The 19,176-nt window shown below is 52.2% G+C and overlaps 1 protein-coding gene across 1 annotated transcript in view; it reads right to left on the bottom strand.

Moving 5' to 3' along the window:
* LOC139257122 (nitric oxide synthase 1-like) overlaps positions 1-19,176 on the bottom strand; it is a 173,413-nt gene that overhangs the window by 21,741 nt on the left and 132,496 nt on the right. The window contains exons 14-18 of the mRNA XM_070874390.1: positions 7,970-8,108; positions 7,000-7,078; positions 2,865-3,058; positions 1,243-1,412; positions 161-371 (exon numbers count right to left, since the gene is read on the bottom strand). Of these exons, the coding sequence (XP_070730491.1) occupies positions 161-371; positions 1,243-1,412; positions 2,865-3,058; positions 7,000-7,078; positions 7,970-8,108 (793 nt within the window). The remainder of the gene's footprint in view (positions 1-160; positions 372-1,242; positions 1,413-2,864; positions 3,059-6,999; positions 7,079-7,969; positions 8,109-19,176) is intronic.

Raw genomic sequence — 19,176 nt, 5'->3', positions numbered from 1 at the left:
CCTGTATCCCGGGGAGAGTCGGTGCCCGTGGGGACCTGTACCCCGGGGAGAATCGGTGCCCCATGGGGACCTGTACCCCTGGGAGAGTCGGTGCCCCATGGGGACCTGTACCCCGGGGAGAGTCGGTGCCCCCGTAATCAATGAATATTGGAGTGCGTACTCTTGGTTCGATATTTGAGGACGGCCACCGTTGCATGAATCTCGGTGGGATGGGTGGCCGGCGAGGAGCTGATGGAGTAATATCGGGGCTGGAGCAGAGGCAGCTGTGTGAGGAGGAGGCTTGCTGGCACTCTGACCGACGGGAACTCCTCGAAGACCTCAGCGATGGTCGGGCTGTTCTCCCACTTCCAGTCTTCGTACTTGTGAGTCCCCTGAATTAGAAACAGAGGTAAATACAGGCAGCACGTCGGCAGGCAGGAGGGGTCCTACACACTGACCCTCCCCTCACTCTGTCCTGACACACTGACCCTCCCCTCGCTCTGTCCCTACACACTGACCCTCCCCTCGCTCTGTCCCTACACACTGACCCTCCCCTCGCTCTGTCCCTACACACTGACCCTCCTCTCACTCTGTCCCTACACACTGACCCTCCCCTCGCTCTGTCCCTACACACTGACCCTCCCCTCGCTCTGTCCCTACACACTGACCCTCCCCTCGCTCTGTCCCTACACACTGACCCACCCCTCACTCTATCCCTACACACTGACCCTCTCCTCGCTCTGTCCCTACACACTGACCCTCCCCTCGTTCTGTCCCTACACACTGACCCTCCCCTCGCTCTGTCCCTACACACTGACCCTCCCCTCGCTCTGTCCCTACACACTGACCCTCCCCTCGCTCTGTCCCTACACACTGACCCTCCCCTCGCTCTGTCCCTACACACTGACCCTCCCCTCGCTCTGTCCCTACACACTGACCCTCCCCTCGCTCTGTCCCTACACACTGACCCTCCCCTCGCTCTGTCCCTACACACTGACCCTCCCCTCGCTCTGTCCCTACACACTGACCCTCCCCTCGCTCTGTCCCTACACACTGACCCTCCCCTCGCTCTGTCCCTACACACTGACCCTCCCCTCGCTCTGTCCCTACACACTGACCCTCCCCTCGCTCTGTCCCTACACACTGACCCTCCCCTCGCTCTGTCCCTACACACTGACCATCCCCTCGCTCTGTCCCTACACACTGACCCTCCCCTCGCTCCCACCTGTGCAGACTGACCAGCCCCTCACTCTGTTCCCGTACCTGACTCAGCTCCTCCAAGCACTGCTTGTCCTTAGGTTCGGTTGCCAACTGTGCGAAGTACTGCAGCAGGTCGGGGGAAGGTGGTGTGGTGATGTCCAGGAAGTGCATGAGCGCCTGGAAGACCGTGCATGGTGGGAGCCGGTTCTGTGACATCCACTTACACAGCGGTCCTGGAGACAAACACAGGTTGCTTGCTGACACTTCATCACTCGCCATTGTCTACTGATCATTCAGAAACAGCAGCAAGAATTTATATAGCGCCTTTAACAGAGTGAAACCACCCAAGGCCCTTCACAGGAGCGTTATTAAACAACAATGGGAACCGAGGAGATATTAGGCTAGCTGACCAAAAGCTTGGTGAAAGAGGTAGCTTTAAGAAGCATCTTGAAGGAGGAGAGAGAGGTCGCGAGGCGAAGGGGTTTAGGGAGGGAGTTCCAGAGCTTGGGAATGCTCAGGAGGGCAGAATTAGAGGAGCGATGGGGGTTGTGGGGCTGGAGGAGATTACAGAGATAGGGATGGGTGAGGGCCATGGAGAGATTTGAAAACAAGAATGGAAATTCAGAAATCGAGGCGTTGCTTAACCAGGAGCCAATGTAGGTCAGCGAGCACATGGGTGATGGGTGAGTGGGACTCGGTGCGAGTTAGGACACAGGGTAGCCGAGTTATGGATGAGCTCACATTGAAGAAGGGTAGAATGTGGAGTTCGGCCAGAAGAGCCTTGGAATGGTCAAGTCTCGAGGTAACAAAGGGACAGATGAGGGTTTCAGCAGTGGGTGAGCTGGGACCGGGCGATGTTAGGGCAGGGTTTCAGCAGTGGGTGAGCTGGGACTGGGCGATGTTAGGGCAGGGTTTCAGCAGTGGGTGAGCTGGGACTGGGCGATGTTAGGGCAGGGTTTCAGCAGTGGGTGAGCTGGGACCGGGCGATGTTAAGGCAGGGTTTCAGCAGTGGGTGAGCTGGGATGGGTGATGTTAGGGCAGGGTTTCAGCAGTGGGTGAGCTGGGACAGGTGATGTTAGGGCGGGGTTTCAGCAGTGGGTGAGCTGGGACGGGCGATGTTAGGGCGGGGTTTCAGCAGTGGGTGAGCTGGGACAGGCGATGTTAGGGCAGGGTTTCAGCAGTGGGTGAGCTGGGACGGGTGATGTTAAGGCAGGGTTTCAGCAGTGGGTGAGCTGGGACTGGCCGATGTTAAGGCAGGGTTTCAGCAGTGGGTGAGCTGGGACGGGCGATGTTAGGGCAGGGTTTCAGCAGTGGGTGAGCTGGGACGGGCGATGTTAGGGCGGGGTTTCAGCAGTGGGTGAGCTGGGACGGGCGATGTTAAGGCAGGGTTTCAGCAGTGGGTGAGCTGGGACGGGCGATGTTAGGGCAGGGTTTCAGCAGTGGGTGAGCTGGGACGGGCGATGTTAAGGCAGGGTTTCAGCAGTGGGTGAGCTGGGACTGGGCGATGTTAAGGCAGGGTTTCAGCAGTGGGTGAGCTGGGACGGGTGCTGTTAGGGCAGGGTTTCAGCAGTGGGTGAGCTGGGACGGGTGATGTTAGGACGGGGTTTCAGCAATGGGTGAGCTGAGACCGGGTGGAGATGGGCGATGTTACGGAGGCGGAGATGGGAGCGGCCCGTCTCCCTCACCTTGTTGGGTTTGCCGCTCGAGCAGCGTCTCCACGGAGACCGCGTCATTGAATGCCGGCAGTTGGTCCAGATGCTCCATCACCGTCTCCACCAGCTCCTCCTGATTGGCTGGGTGAATCCCCACATGGTCCCCGGGCAGGTATTTGAGCTGCTCCTCGCCTCGAGCCTGCAGGCAGACCAGGATCGTCGATCGACTGCGGGGAAATTGCAAACATTTCATTCTGTCAACGGGGTAAAGGGGCAAAGAGAACCAGAGCAGTGTACATAGAATCAGAGAAAGTTACAGCAGGCCATTCGGCCCATCATGTCCACACCGGTCAACAAAGAGCTTTCCAACCTAATCCCACTTTCCAGCTCTCGGTCCGTAGCCCTGCAGATTAAGGCACTTCAAATGCATATACAAATATTATTTAAATGCTATGAGTGCTTCTGCCTCTACCACCCTTTCAGGCAGTGAGTTCCAGACCCCCACCACCCTCTGGGTAAATACATTTCCTCTCAAATCCCCTCGAAATCTCCCCATAATTACTTTAAATCTATGCCCCCTGGTTATTGACCCCTCTGCTAAGTGAACCAGGTCCTTCCTATCCACTCGATCCAGGCCCCTCATAATTTTATACACCTAAATAAGGTCCCCCTCAGCCTCCTCTGTTTCAAAGAAAACAGACCCAGCATATACAATCTTTCCACATAGCTAAAATTCTCCAGTACTGGCAACATCCTCGTAAATCTCCTCTGTACCCTCTCTAGTGCAATCACATCTTTCCTGTAATGTGGTGACCAGAACTGCACGCAGTATTCCAGCTGCAGCCTAACCAGTGTTTTATACAGTTCAAGCATAACCTCCCTGCTCTTGTATTCCATGCCTAGGCTAATAAAGGCAAGTATTCCATATGCCTTCTTCACAACCTTATCTACCTGGCCTGCTACCTTCAGGGATCTGTGGACCTGCACTCCAAGATCCCTTTGTTCCTCTACACTTCTCAGGCCTGTCAGCCTAACCTCAGTGGTGGGAAAATTATTGGAAAAAATCCTGAAGGACAGGATAAATCTACATTTAGAAAGGCAAGGATTAATCAGGGACCGTCAGCACGGATTTGTTAAGGGAAGATCGTGTTTGACTAACCTGATTGAATTTTTCGAGGAGGTAACCAGGAGGGTCGATGAGGGTAGTGCGTATGATGTAGTGTATATGGACTTTAGCAAAGCTTTTGATAAGGTCCCACATGGCAGACTGGTCATGAAGGTAAAAGCCCATGGGATCCAGGGCAAAGTAGCAAGTTGGATCCAAAATTGGCTCAGAGGCAGGAAGCAAAGGGTAATGGTTGATGGATGTTTTTGTGACTGGAAGGATGTTTCCAGTGGGGTTCCGCAGGGCTCAGTGCTGGGTCCCTTGCTTTTTGTGGTATACATCAATGATCTAGATTTGAATGTTGGGAGTATGATTAAGAAGTTTGCAGACGACACTAAAATTGGCTGTGTGATTGATAATGAAGAGGAAAGTCATGGGCTGCAGGAGGATATCAATCTATTGGTCAGGTGGGCAGAGCAGTGGCAAATGGAATTTAATTCAGAGAAGTGTGAGGTGATGCACTTGGGGAGGGCTAATAAGGCAAGGGAATACACATTAAGCAGTCGGCCACTTAGAAGTATAGATGAACAAAGGGACCTTGGAGTGCTTGTCCACAGATCCCTGAAAGTAGGTCAGGTGGATAAGATGGTTAAGAAGGCATACGGAATGCTTGCCTTTATTGGCCGAGGCATAGAATACAAGAGCAGGGAGGTTATGCTTAAATTGTATAATACTTTGGTTAGGCCACAGCTGAAGTACTGCGTGCAGTTCTGGTCGCCATATTATCGGAAGGACGTGATTGCACTAGAGAGGGTGCAGAGGAGATTTACCAAGATGCTGCCTGGAATGGAGAATCTTAGTTATGAGGACAGATTGGATAGGCTGGGTTTGTTCTCCTTGGAACAGAGGAGGCTGAGAGGAGACCTCATTGAGGTTTATAAAACGTTGAGGGGCCTGGATATAATGGATAGCAAGGGCCTATTTCCCTTAGTGGAGGGGTCTATTACAAAGGGGCATAGTTTTAAAGTGGTTGGTGGAAGGTTCAGAGGGGATTTGAGGGGAAGCTTCATCATGCAGAGGGTTGTGGGGGTCTGGAACTCACTGCCTGGAAGGGTGGTAGAGGCAGAAACCCTCACCACATTTAAAAGGTGCTTGGATGTGCTCTTGAAGTGCCGTAACCTGCAGGGTTACAGACCGAGAGCTGGAAAGTGGGATTAGACTGGATAACATAGAAACATAGAAAATAGGTGCAGGAGTCGGTCATTCGGCCCTTTGAGCCTGCACCACCATTCAATATGATCATGGTGGATGATGCATTTCAGTACCCCACTCCTGCTTTCTCTCCATACACCCTGATTCCTTTAGCCATGAGGGCCACATCTAACTCCCTTTTGAATATATCTAACAAACCAGTCCCACCCACCCCTTCCCTCAACGACGATCTGTCCCACCTGTGACAGAGTCTGTGGTTCTCATATTGGACTGTTCAGCCACCAAAGAACTCACTTCAGGAGTGGAAGCAAGTCTTCCTCGATTGCGAGGGACTGCCTATGATGATGATTCAAGTCGCTGTTTCCAGTCCACTTTGGCTAAATCACCTCTCAGTTGGCTTTCTCCCAATTGAGAACTTTTATTCCTGGTCTATCTTTGTCCTTTTCCATAACGACCCTAAATCTAACTGTATTATGATCACTAGCACCAAAATGTTCTCCCACTGATACCCCTTCCACCTGCCCATCTTCATTCCCCAAAACCAAGTCCAGAACTGCCCCCTCCCGTGTTGGGCTTGCTGCATACTGGTTAAAAAGGTTCTCCTGAATGCATTTTAGGAATTCTGCTCCCTCTATACCGTTCACATTAATTCTATCCCAGTTAATATTCGGGTAGTTGTAATCCCCGACTGCCCTATAATCTTTGCACTTCTGAGAAATGTGCCGACGTATTTGCTCTTCTCTCTCCCTCTGACTGTTTGGGGGTCTATAGTACACTCCCAGCAGTGTGATCGCCCCTTTTTTCTCTTCAATTCAACCCATATGGCCTCATTTGATGATCCTTCCAACATATCATCCCTTCTCACAGCACAGTAGGAGGTCGCTGGGCCATCGTGCTTGTGCCGGCAATCAGGAAGAGCGAACCCGATGGTTCTCCCACTCAGTCTGACTTCCGGTGAAGGAGAGATGCCGGGCAAGGATCAGCTGGGTGCTCAGTGTAAGTGCCGGGTTCGAGGTGTCATCACAGGCACTCAGCCAGGCTCTGGGTAAAGTCAGGCTCTTGCAATATTTCCCCAAGTTACTAGTTTGGGAAATATAGGACACTCTATAATTGGGCCTTGATGTGTTTGCCATGGCATAGTGATGTCAATGGTCCTGGGTTCAAGTCCCACTCCAGGGAATTCAGCCCCATAACTGAGGGAGACAGCCGAGAGCAGTACAGATTGGGCCCCGCACTGTCGGAGGGGCAGTACTGAGGGAGTGCCGCACTGTCAGAGGGGAAGTACTGAGGGAGGGCCGCACTGTCGGAGGGCCGCACTGTCGGAGGGCAGTACTGAGGGAGGGCCGCACTGTCGGAGGGCCGCACTGTCGGAGGGCCGCACTGAGGGAGGGCTGCACTGTCGGAGGGGCAGTACTGAGGGAGCGCCGCACTGTCGGAGGGCAGTACTGACGGAGGGCTGCACTGTCAAGAGGGCAGTACTGAGGGACCGCCGCACCGTCAGAGGGCAGTACTGAGGGAGCGCGCACTGTCGGAGGGACAGACTGAGGGAGAGCCGCACTGTCGGAGGGGCAGACTGAGGGAGAGCCACACTGTCGGAGGGCAGTACTGAGGGAGGGCTGCACCGTCGGAGGGGCAGACTGAGGGAGAGCCGCACTGTCGGAGGGGCAGTACTGAGGGAATGCTGCATTGTTGGAGGTGCCATCTTTTGGATGGGATGTTAAACTGAGGCCCCATCTGCCCTCCTAGGGAGATGTAAAGATCCCAGGGTCACAATGTGTGGTCTGCAGGAAATGGTGTCACGCTCCTGAAAATGCCCCACAAACAATCTTAAACCATTAACCCTTCACTTACCCAGAGCTTTCGTGCTGGAGATTTTGTCTGGACAGAATCTGCGTCTGAAAAATCTTCCGCTTGTGCAAGTGAGACAGAGCTGTTAAACACAGAACACAGAGCTCGCAAATAGAATCTGATTTAATGGCCGAGAGGGAGAGGGAGAGAGAGGGGAAGAGAGAGAGAGAGAGAGAGGGAGGGAGAGGGGGTGAGAGGGAGAGAGGGAGGGAGTGAGTGGGGGAGGGGGAGTGAGGGAAGGGGAGAGGAAGAGAAAAGGAGAGAGGGAGCAAAAAGGAGGGAGGGAGAGAGAGAAAAGGAGAGTGAGAGAGAGGGAGGGAGAAGAAGAGTGAGTGAGGGAGGGAGGAAGAGAGAGGGAGAGAAAAGGAGAGTGGGAGAGGGAGATAAAAGGAGAGCGAGGGAGGGAGGGAGGGAGAGAGGGAGTGAGCAGGAGAGAGAGAGAGGAGAGAGAAAGATAAAGAGGGAGAGGGATGGAGAGAGAGAGAGAGAGGGAGGGGGAGAGAGGGGGAGGGGGAGAGAGAGGGAGGGAGTGAGAGAGAGGGGGAGAGAGAGGGAGTTGGAGCACGAGGGTGGGGAGAGAGAGAGAGAGAACATGAGGGACGGAGAGTTGGAGGGTTGAGCTGTTCAAAAAGGGAGAGCACAGACAGCTCACAAACAAACACTGATTCGACGGGAGAGAGGGGGAGGGGGTGAGGGATTGTGTGAGGGGGAGAAAGGGAGGGGGAGAGAGGGACAGAAGGGGGGAGTGGGAGGGAGGGTGAAAAGGAGCGACAGGAGAGGAGGGAGAAAGGTAGGGAGAGGGGGCAGGGCGGGACAGACAAAGAGCAGGACAGAGGGAGAGAGAGAGAGAGAGAGAGCGTGACTGGGAGAGAGGGATAGGGAATTGAGAATTTCAGGAACAGTGGAATGAATGGGGACAGGTCAGGACTGAAGTGTAGGCACTCAGTCCCGTTACACACACTCCGCGCTTTACCTGTTGCCAGGGCTGGCACCTCAGCAATGACGGACAGTTTATATTTGTCTGATATCCAGCTGGAGTCATTGTTGAAATATGAGTCGTTCCCATCATCAGTGATGGAATGATCATCAAGGCAGAAAACCTCGCAGGCAGCCTGAGTGAGCAAAGCAGGCAAGTGTCAGGATCGGGGCAGTGAGGCCTAAATACTGGTCAGTGAAATCAGTAACAGCTTAGATAGGGGGCAGGCAGCGACAGAGAGAGAGACAGAGAGAGTGTGTGAGAGAGAGACAGAGAAAGGATGAGAGCGAGACAGAGCCAGAGATAGAGAGAGGGAGAGAGAGAGAGACAGAGAGGGAGAGACAGAGAGAGACCGAGTCAGAGAGAGAGAGAGAGAGAGAGCCAGAGATAGAGAGAGAGAGAGAGGGAGGGAGAGAAAGAGACAGAGCCAGAGATAGAGAGAGAGATAGAGAGAGACCGAGTCAGAGAGTGTGAGAGAGAGAGGGGGAGAGAGAGAGAGGGAGAGACAGAGAGAGACCGAGTCAGAGAGAGAGAGAGAGAGAGAGCCAGAGATAGAGAGAGAGGGAGAGAAAGAGACAGAGCCAGAGATAGAGAGAGAGAGAAAGACAGACAGAGGGAGAGAGACAGATAGAGGGAGAGAGACAGAAAGAGAGTGCGAGAGGGAGAGAGAGACCGAGTCAGAGAGGGGGAGAGAGACAGAGAGACAGAAAAAGGGAGAGGGGGGGAGAGAGACCGAGTCAGAGAGAGAGACAGACAGAGAGAGTGAGACACCTAGTCAGGGAGAGTGAGAGAGACGGAGAGAGAGAGATAGAGAGAGACCGAGTCAGAGAGAGAGAGACCGAGTCAGAGAGACAAAGAGGGAGGGAGAGAGACAGAGAGAGAGAGAGAGAGAGAGACCGAGTCAGAGAGACAAAGAGAGAGAGAGAGAGAGACCGAGTCAGAGAGAGACAGAGAGACCGATAGAGAGAGAGAGAACGAGTCAGAGAGAGGGAGAGCGACAGAGAGTGTGAGACCGAGTCAGAGAATTGGAGAGAGATAGAGAGACCGAGTCAGAGAGAGAGAGAGAGAGAGAGACAGAGAGAGGTAGACAGAGAGAGAGGGAGAGAGATAGAGAGAGAGAGTGAGTGAGTGTGTGTCATATATCTCACACTACTGTACATAACTGTATCTTACCATGCTATTCATGACTGTAACTAGATATGACCTGTATCCACAAGCTTACCTTACCACCAGGGGTGCACTTGCAGGAGACACTGGATACCTGTTCTACACAGGTATATAAAGACAGGTCTCAGGCAAGTGCGGCATTCGAGAGCTGTGAAATAAAGGTGCAGGTCCAGAGTGACCTTGACTTCAGCATGTGCCTCGTGTGAATCTGTACTGCAGGGACAGGACTTTACAGTGGCGACGAGTTACGGGATTACAGAATGCACAGAATGGCGACCAACGGCTCAGATGAAAAATACAATGCTGGAGATAATTGGGAGGACTTTATAGAAAGGCTCCAGCAAAGCTTTGTAACCAAAGACTGGTTAGGCGATGATAAGGCAGACAAGAGAAGAGCCCATCTCTTAACCAGCTGTGGCTCGAAAACATACGCCTTAATGAAGGACCTGCTGGCATCCGAGAAGCCAGCAAGCAAGTTGTTTGAAGAATTGAGCACACTGGTAAGAGACCACCTGAAGCCAGTGAGCAGCCTACACATGGCCAGACACAGGTTCTACAACTGTAGATGCTGTGTGGGCCAGAGCATACCCGACTTTGTGGCGGAACTTCGGAGGTTGGCTAGTTTATGTGAGTTCTCCGATGAACTAAGGAGAGAAGTACTGAGAGACTTTTTTATTGAAGGAATAGGCCACGCAGGCATATTCCAAAAGCTCAGAGAGACCAAGAACTTGACCCTAGAGGCAGCAGCACTGGTTGCACAGACATTCTTGGCAGGAGAAGAAGAAACGAGGTTGTTCTACACTGCGGGTACGACAACTAACGAAACATCGGAACAAGGGGTTCACCTGCGTGAAACAAGCCGCTACGCCACACACAGACAAAGGCAGGAGAGCAGGCCTTCAACAGCAGGCAGTGGCGCCAGAAGCCATCAAGGGCCACATGAATGGCCGTTCACACCTCATCCCCACAATGCGAGCAATCAACTACAAACTGAGAGAAGCTCAAGAGAGATCAGCCAGACGCAGCTCATCCTTTGGAAACAATGGAAGCGGTCTGTGCTGGAGATGTGGGGGAAGGCACTCATCAAGGGGGTGTTGATTTCAGCATGCCATTTGCAGAATCTGCAACTATACAGGACATCTGGCCCGCATGTGCAGAAAAACGGCAGCTCGGCTGGTGTAGAATCAGAAGGGTCGGAAAGCGGACCAGAAGACGGTGGGGACAGTACCCGGGACACCGAGGTACAGCGGGTCAACACAATCAATGGCCACTGCTCTTACAACAAGACGCCTCCAATAATGATGAGGGTCCTACTCAACGGGATACCCGTCAACATGGAGCTGGATACGGGAGCGAGTCAATCTCTCATGAGTGCTCACAATTTGAACAGCAGTGGCCGCACAAAAGCGACAGACCAAAACTCACAAGGGTCGACACCAAACTAAGGACCTATACCAAAGAAATCGTCCCAGTCCTTGGCAGCGCCATGCTCTCCGTCACACACAAAGGGACAGTGAACCGACTTCCCCTGTGGATTATCCCCGGAGATCTCCCAGCACTGCTGGGGAGAAGCTGGCTGGCAAAACTAAATTGGAAATGGGATGATGTTCACGCCATGTCGTCAGAGAAACGGACCTCCTGCTCAACAGTTCTAAGTCGATTTGAACATCTCTTTCAGTCACCTTCAAAGAGGCTAAAGTCAAAATCTACATCACACAGGGTGCTAGACCGGTGCATCACAAGGCTAGAGCTGTGCCCTATGTGATGAGGGAAAAGATTGAACATGAACTGGACAGGCTTCTGTGGGAAGGCATTATCTCACCCGTGGAATTTAGCGACTAGGCAACTCCCATTCTCCCAGTCATGAAGCCTGATGGATCCGTACGAATCTGTGGGGACTACAAATCTACCATAACCAGAGTGTCCCTACAGGACCAATACCCGCTGCCCAGAGCGGAGGACCTATTTGCCACATTGGCTGGAGGTAAACTTTTCTCAAAACTAGATCTCACATCTGCGTATATGACGCAAGAACTGACCGAAGAGTCTAAGCTACTCACCACCATCAACACACAGCGAGGCTTTTTCATGTACAATCGATGCCCATTCGGCATCAGGTCGGCAGCTGCTATATTCCAGCACAACATGGAGAGTCTGCTCAAGTCCATCCCGGGGACAGTTGTATTTCAAGACGACATACTTATCACTGGCAGGGACACCGACTCCCATCTCTGCAATTTGGAGGAAGTACTAAAGCGTTTGGATCGGGTAGGCCTAAGAGTTAAGAAATCCAAGTGCCTGTTTCTCGTGCCTGAGGTTGAATTTTTGGGCAGAAGGATTGCCGCTGATGGAATCCGCCCAACAGAGTCCAAAACAGAAGCAATTCGCCTGGCACCCAGGCCCCGGAATGTCTCGGAACTGGGCGCCTTTCTCGGGCTACTCAATTACTTTGGGAACTTTATGCAGAACTTAAGCACGCTGCTGGAGCCTCTCCACGTGCTACTCAGAAATGGGTGTGATTGGTTTTGGGGGGATGCCCAGAAACGCACCTTCAATAAGGCACGCAGTCTTCTATGTTCCAACAGTGTTTTGGCTTTCTTTGATCCAGGTAAAAAGCTAGTTCTTACATGTGATGCGTCAGCGTATGGGGTCGGGTGCATTTTACAACATGTCAATGGTGTGGGTAAATTACAACCCATAGCTTATGCCTCAAGGTCACTTTCGCGGGCGGAGCGCGGGTACAGAATGGTGGAGAAGGAGGCGCTTGCGCTTGCGCTCGCGCGCGTGTACGGTGTCAAAAAGATGCACCAATACCTTTTCGGGGCAAAGTTTGCGTTAGAAACCGACCACAAGCCCCTCACGTCCCTTCTATCTGAGAGCAAGGCAATAAACGCAAACGCCAACGCCTCGGCGCTCAGTCAACGATGGGCACTCATGCTGGCGTCCTACGACTATACCATAAGGCACAGACCAGGCACAGACAACTGTGCCGACGCGCTTAGCAGGCTTCCCCTGGTGACCACGGAAGCGTCTGACGAACAGGACTGTGAGATAGTCATGGCAATCAATGCCTTTGAGTCCACAGGTTCGCCCATGATGGCTCACCAAATCAGAGCCTGGACGACCAGCGACCCCACGTTATCCTTAGTAAAAAGATGTGTCTTAACTGGTGACTGGCAGAGGTTCGCGATGCCTGCCCCGAGGAGATCAAACCTTTCCATAGGCGCATGCATGAGCTGTCACTACAAGCAGACTGCCTGATGTGGGACAGCCGAGTAGTCATGCCTCTGCGAGGTAGAGAGCTATTTGTCCGGGAGCTCCACCGCGAGCACCCGGGGATCGTTCTCATGAAGGCCATAGCCAGATCCCACGTCTGGTGGCCTGTCATTGACGCGGACTTGGAACTCTGCGTCTGACGGTGCACCATTTGTGCCCAACTCAGTAATGCCCCCAGGGAGGCTCCACTGAGCCCCTGGCCCACCAAACCGTGGTCGCGGGTGCACGTAGACTATGCGGACCCATTCATGGGCAAAATGTTCCTTGTCGTTGTAGATGCATTTTCAAAGTGGATCGAATGCACCATTTTAAACTCGAGCACCACCTCCACCACTGTGGAGAGCCTTGGAACTATGTTTGCAACGCATGGAATTCCTGATATATTGGTCAGTGATAATGGTCCATGCTTCACCAGTGCAGAATTCCAAGATTTCATAAATGACCACGGCATAAACCACGTTAAAACAGCACCATTAAAGCCGGCCTCCAACGGCCAGGCGGAGCGAGCAGTGTAAATCATTAAACAAGGCATGCTCAAAATCCAAGGTCCTACGCTGCAGGGCCGCCTGTCGCGACTGCTGCTGGGATATAGATCTCGTCCGCACTCATTGACTGGAGACCCCCCGCGCAACTATTGATGAAACGGACCTTGAAGACAAGGCTCTCATTACTCCTCCCAGACATGCATGAAATCGTTGCGGCAAAGCGCCGTAAACTAACTGAGTACCATGACCGAAATTTGAGGGGGAGGTGGAATGAGATAGGGGACAAAGTGTTTGTGCTAAACTGTGGCAGGGGTCCTAAATGGCTTGCAGGGACAGTCACGGGCAAGGAAGGAAACAGGCTACTGGTAGTACAAATGGACAATGGCCAACCTGCCAGAGGCATGTAGACCAAGTCAAAAGTAGATTTACCAACACTGCAGAACCAGAGGCAGACTACAATGTGGAACTCACACCACACCTGGTGGACAGACAGAGGGAACAACCTGAGGAAAGGGCAATCCCAACAGATAGCCCAGACGAGACACCAAAAATCATACTGAACGAAACAGACAGCCCAGGCGAGATACCAGCAATCACATCGAAAGAAAAACAGGGACCAAGGCAAACAACTGAACCACAACTACGATGAGAGAGACAGAGACACAGAGAGAGTGAGAGACCAAATCAGAGAGACAGAGAGGGAGAGAGAGAGAGAAAGAGGGAGAGTGAGACCGAGTCAGAGAGAGGGAGAGAGTGTGAGAGAGAGACAGAGAGAGAGAGAGAGAGAAAGAGGGAGAGTGAGACCGAGTCAGAGAGTGGGAGAAAGTGTGAGAGAGAGACACAGAGAGGGAGAGAGAGAGAGAGAGAGAGAGAGAGAGAGAGAGGGAGAGAGACAGAGAGAGAGAGACCGACTCAGAGAGAGGGAGACCGAGTCAGAGAGACAGAGAGAGTGTGTGAGACCGAGTCAGAGAGTGAGATAGAGAGAGAGAGAGACAGAGTGAGAGTGTGAGAGAGGGAGAGAGACAGAGAGATGGAGAGAGACAGAGAGAGAGGGAGACAGAGAGAGCGAGTGTGAGAGAGACAGAAAGAGAGAGAGAGAGAGAGAAGGAGAGCGAGAGAGAGAGAGGGAGAGAGTGAGAGACCAAGTCAGAGAGACAGAGAGAGAGGGAGAGAGTGTGAGAGAGAGAGAGAGAGAGACAGACAGAGAGAGAGAGAGTGAGAGACCAAGTCAGAGAGACAGCGAGAGAGGGAGAGAGACAGAGAAACAGAGAGACTGAGTCAGAGAGAGGGAGAGAGACAGAGGGAGAGAGACAGAGAGAGAGACAAAGCAGAGAGAGACAAAGCAGAGATCGAGTCAGTGTGACAGAGAGAGGGCAAGAGACAGAGAGAGGGAGAGAGAGATAGAGACCGAGTCAGAGAGAGCGAGTCAGAGAGAGAGAAAGACCGAGGGAGGGAGAGAGAGCGGGAGAGAGACAGACAGAGAGAGTGAGAGACCTAGTCAGGAAGAGTGAGAGAGACAGAGAGAGAGAGAGACAGAGTCAGAAAGAGAGAGAGAGAGAGAGAGAGAGACGGAGTCAGAGAGACAGAGAGAGACCGAGTCAGAGAAAGAGAGAGAGACCGAGTCAGAGAGACAGAGAGAGGGAGAGACCGAGTCAGAGAGACAAAGAGAGAGGGAGAGAGAGAGACCGAGTCAGAGAGACGGAGAGAGAGAGAAAGAGAGAGAGAGAGAGATAGAGAGAGACCAAGTCAGAGAGAGACCGAGTCACAGAGAGAGCGAGAAAGAGACCGAGTCAGAGAGAGGGAGAGAGACAGAGAAAGAGAGTGTGCGAGAGGGAGAGAAGGACAGAGAGAGAGAGTGAGACCCCAAATCAGAGAGACAGAGCGAGAAGAGAGGGAGAGAGTGTCATGTATCTTACATTATTATATATAGCTGTATCCGAACATGCTATACATGACTGTAATAAGATATGACCTGTAACCACCACATCCCTTACCACCAGGGGTGCACTTGCAAGAGACAGGTTTATAAGGACAGGTCTCAGGCAAGTGCAGCATTCCAGAGCTGTGAAATAAAGTTGCAGGTCCAGAGTGACCTTGACTTCACTACATGCCTCGTGTGAATCTGTACTGAGGGGACAGGACTTTACAGTGGCGACGAGTTACGGGATTACAGAATCCACAGAATGGCGAACGACGAATCAGATGAAAAGTACAATGCGGGAGACAATTGGGAGGACTTTATAGAAAGGCTCCAGCAAAGCTTTGTAACCAAAGACTGGTTAGGCGACGATGAGGCAGACAAGAGAAGAGCCCATCTCTTGACCAGCTGTGGCTCGAAAACATACGCTTTAATGAAGGATCTGTTGGCACCCGAGAAACCAACAAGCAAGTTGTTTGAAGAATTGAGCACACTGGTAAGAGACCACCTAAAGCCAGCGAGCAGCCTACAACTACAGACGCTGTGTGGGCCAGAGCATACCCGACTTCGTGGTGGAGCTTCGGAGGTTGGCTAGTTTATGTGAGTTCTCCGATGAACTGAGGAGAGAAATGCTGAGAGACTTTTTCATTGAAGGAATAGGCCATGCAGGCATATTCCGAAAGCTCATAGAGACCAAGAACCTGACCTTAGAGGCAGCAGCACTGATTGCACAGACATTCTTGGTAGGGGAAGAAGAAACGAGGTTGATTTACAATGCAGGTACAACAACTAACGAAATATTGGAACAAGAAGTTCACAGCACTAAACAAGCTGCTACCCCCACACACAGACAAAACCGGGAGAACAGGCTCTCGACAGCAGGCAGAAGCCATCAAGGGCCACAGGAATGGCTGTTCACACCTCATCAACCCACAATGCGAGCAATCAACTACAAACTGAGAGAAGCTCAAGAGAGATCAGCCAGACACAGCTCATTCTTTGGGAACACTTTAAACAATAGAACAGGTCTGTGCTGGAGGTGTGGGGGTCGGCACTCATCAAGGGGATGTCGATTTCAGCAGGCTGTTTGCAGAAATTGTGAATATACAGGGCAATTGGCCCGCATATGCAAAAAAACGGCAGCTCAGCTGGTATACGAATCGGATGGGTCGGAAAGCGGACCAGAAGATGGTGGGGACAGTATCCGGGACAGCGATGTCAACACGATCAATGGCCGCTGCTTCTACAATAGGACGCCTCCTATAATGATGAGGGTCCTACTCAATGGGATATCTGTCAACATGGAGCTGGATACGGGAGCGAGTCAATCTCTCATGGGCGCTCAACAATTTGAACAACTGTGGCCGCATAAAAGAGACAGACCAAAACTCACAAGGGTCGACACCACACTAAGGACCTATACCAAAGAAATCGTACCAGTCCTCGGCAGCGCCATGCTCTCTGTCACACACAAAGGGACAGTGAACCGACTTCCCCTGTGGATTGTCCCCGGAGACCCCCCAGCGCTGCTGGGGAGAAACTGGCTGGAAAAACTAAACTGGAAATGGGATGATGTCCATGCCATGTCATTAGAGGAACGGACCTCCTGCTCAACAGTTATAAAGCGATTTGAACAGCTCTTTCTGCCAGGTGTGGGCACTTTCAAAGGGGCCAAAGTCAAAAGCTACATCACACAGGATGCTAGACCGGTCCATCACAAGGCCAGAGCTGTACCCTATGTGATGAGGGAAAAGATTGAACACGAACTGGACAGGCTTCTGCGGGAAGGTATTACATCACCTGTGGAATTTAGTGACTGGGCAAGTCCCATCATCCCAGTCATGAAGCCTGATGGATCCGTGCGAATCTGTGGGGACTACAAATCTACCATAAACAGAGTCTCCCTACAGGACCAGTACCCGCTGCCCAGAGTGGAGGACTTATTTGCCACATTGGCTGGAGGTAAACTTTTCTCAAAATTAGACCTCACATCTGCATATATTACGCAAGAATTGACCGAGGAATTAAAGCTATTCACCACCATCAACACACATCGAGGCCTTTTCATGTACAATCGATGCCCATTCGGCATCAGGTCGGCAGTTGCCATATTCCTGCGCAACATGGAGAGTCTGCTCAAGTCCATCCCGGGGACGGTTGTATTTCAAGACGACATACTTATCACGGGCAGGGACACCGACTCCAATCTCCGTAATTTGGAGGAAGTACTAAAGCGGTTGGATCGGGTAGGCCTACGAGTCAAGAAATCCAAGTGCCTGTTTCTCGCACCCGAGGTTGAATTTTTGGGCAGAAGGATTGCCACTGATGGAATCCGCCCAATAGAGTCCAAAACAGAAGCAATTCGCCTGCCACTCAGGCCCCGGAATGTCTCAGAACTACGCGCCTTTCTCGGGCTACTCAATGACTTTGGAAACTTTATGCAGAACTTAAGCACGCTGCTGGAGCCTCTCCACGTGCTACTCAGGAAGGGGTGCGATTGGTTTTGGTGGGACGCCCAGGAATGCGCCTTCAATAAGGCACGCAACCTTCTGTGTTCCAACAGTATTTTGACTTTCTTTGATCCAGGTAAAAAGCTAGTGCTCACATGCGATGCGTCAGCGTATGGGGTCGGGTGCGTTTTGCAACATGTCAATAGTGCGGGCAAATTTCAACCCATAGCTTATGCCTCCAGGTCACTTTCGCGGGCGGAGCGTAGGTACGGAATGGTAGAGAAGGAGGCGCTCGCGTGCGTGTACGGTGTCAAAAAGATGCACCAATACCTTTTCGGGGCCAAGTTCGCATTAGAAACCGACCACAAGCCCCTCACGTCCCTCCTATCCGAGAGCAAGGCAATAAACGCCAACGTCTCGTCACGAATTCAATGGTGGGCACTCATGCTGGTGTCCTACGACTATACCATAAGGCACAGATCAGGCATAGACAACTGTGCCGACGCGCTCAGCAGGCTACCCCTGGCGACCACGGAAGTGTCTGACGAACAGGACTGTGAGATAGTCATGGCAATTAATGCCTTTGAGTCCACAGGTTCGCCCATGACGGCTTGCCAAATCAGAGCCTGGATGGCCAGTGACCCCACGTTATCCTTAGTAAATGATGTGTCCTAACCGGTGACTGGGCAGAGGCTCGTGATGCCTGCCCCGAGGAATTAAAACCCTTTCACAGGAGCATGCATGAGCTGTCACTACAAGCAGACTGCCTGATGTGGGGCAGCCGAGTAGCCATGCCTCTGCGAGGTAGAGAGGCATTTGTCCGGGAGCTCCACCGCGAGCACCCGGGGATCGTTCTCATGAAGGCCATAGCCAGATGCCACGTCTGGTGGCCTGATATTGACGCGGACTTGGAGCTCTGCGTCCGAAGGTGCACCATTTGTGCCCAACTCAGCAATGCCCCCAGGGAGGCTCCACTGAGCCCCTGGCCCTGGCCTACCAAACCGTGGTCGCGGGTGCACGTAGACTATGCGGGCCCATTCATGGGCAAAGTGTTCCTCGTAGTTGTAGATGCATTTTCAAAGTGGATCGAATGCACCATTTTAAACTCGAGCACAACCTCCCCACTGTGGAGAGCCTCGCAACCATGTTTGCAACACACGGAATCCCTGACATATTGGTCAGTGACAATGGTCCGTGCTTCACCAGCGCAGAATTCCAAGACTTTATAATTGACCATGGCATAAATCACGTCAAGACGGCACCGTTCATGCCGGCTTCCCACGGCCAGGTGGAGAGAGCAGTGCAAATCATTAAACAAGGCATGCTTAAAATCCAAGATCCCATGCAGGGTCGCCTGTCATGACTGCTGCTGGCATACAGATCTCGTCCGCACTCACTGACTGAGATCCCCCCCGCGCAACTGTTGATGAAAAGGACTTTAAAAACAAGGCTCTCATTAATCCTCCCAGACATGCATGAAATTGTTGAGGCAAAGCGCCGTAAGCTGACTGAGTACCATGACAGAAATTCGAGGGGAGATGGAATGAGATAGGGGACAAAATGTTTGTACTAAACTATGGCAGGGGTCCCAAATGGCTTGCAGGGACAGTAACGGGTAAGGAAGGAAACAGGCTACTGGTAGTACAAATGGACAATGGCAAAACCTGCCAGAGGCATGTAGACTAAGTCAAAAGCAGATTTACCAACAACACTGCGGAACCAGAGGCAGACTACAATGTGGAACTCGCACCACACCTGGTGGACAGACAGAGGGAACAACCTGAGGAAAGGGCAATCCCAACAGACAGCCCAGGCGAGTCAACAACAATCACATCAATCGAAACAGACAGCCCAGGCTAGATACCAGCAACCACACCCAAAGAAAAACAGACACCAAGGCAAACAACT

The sequence above is a fragment of the Pristiophorus japonicus genome, unplaced genomic scaffold, assembly GCF_044704955.1.
Source record: "Pristiophorus japonicus isolate sPriJap1 unplaced genomic scaffold, sPriJap1.hap1 HAP1_SCAFFOLD_800, whole genome shotgun sequence".
In the NCBI taxonomy this organism is placed as follows: Eukaryota; Metazoa; Chordata; class Chondrichthyes; family Pristiophoridae; genus Pristiophorus; species Pristiophorus japonicus.
The sequence above is the reverse complement of the archived record's forward strand: the minus strand, read 5'-3'. Positions and strand labels throughout refer to the sequence as shown.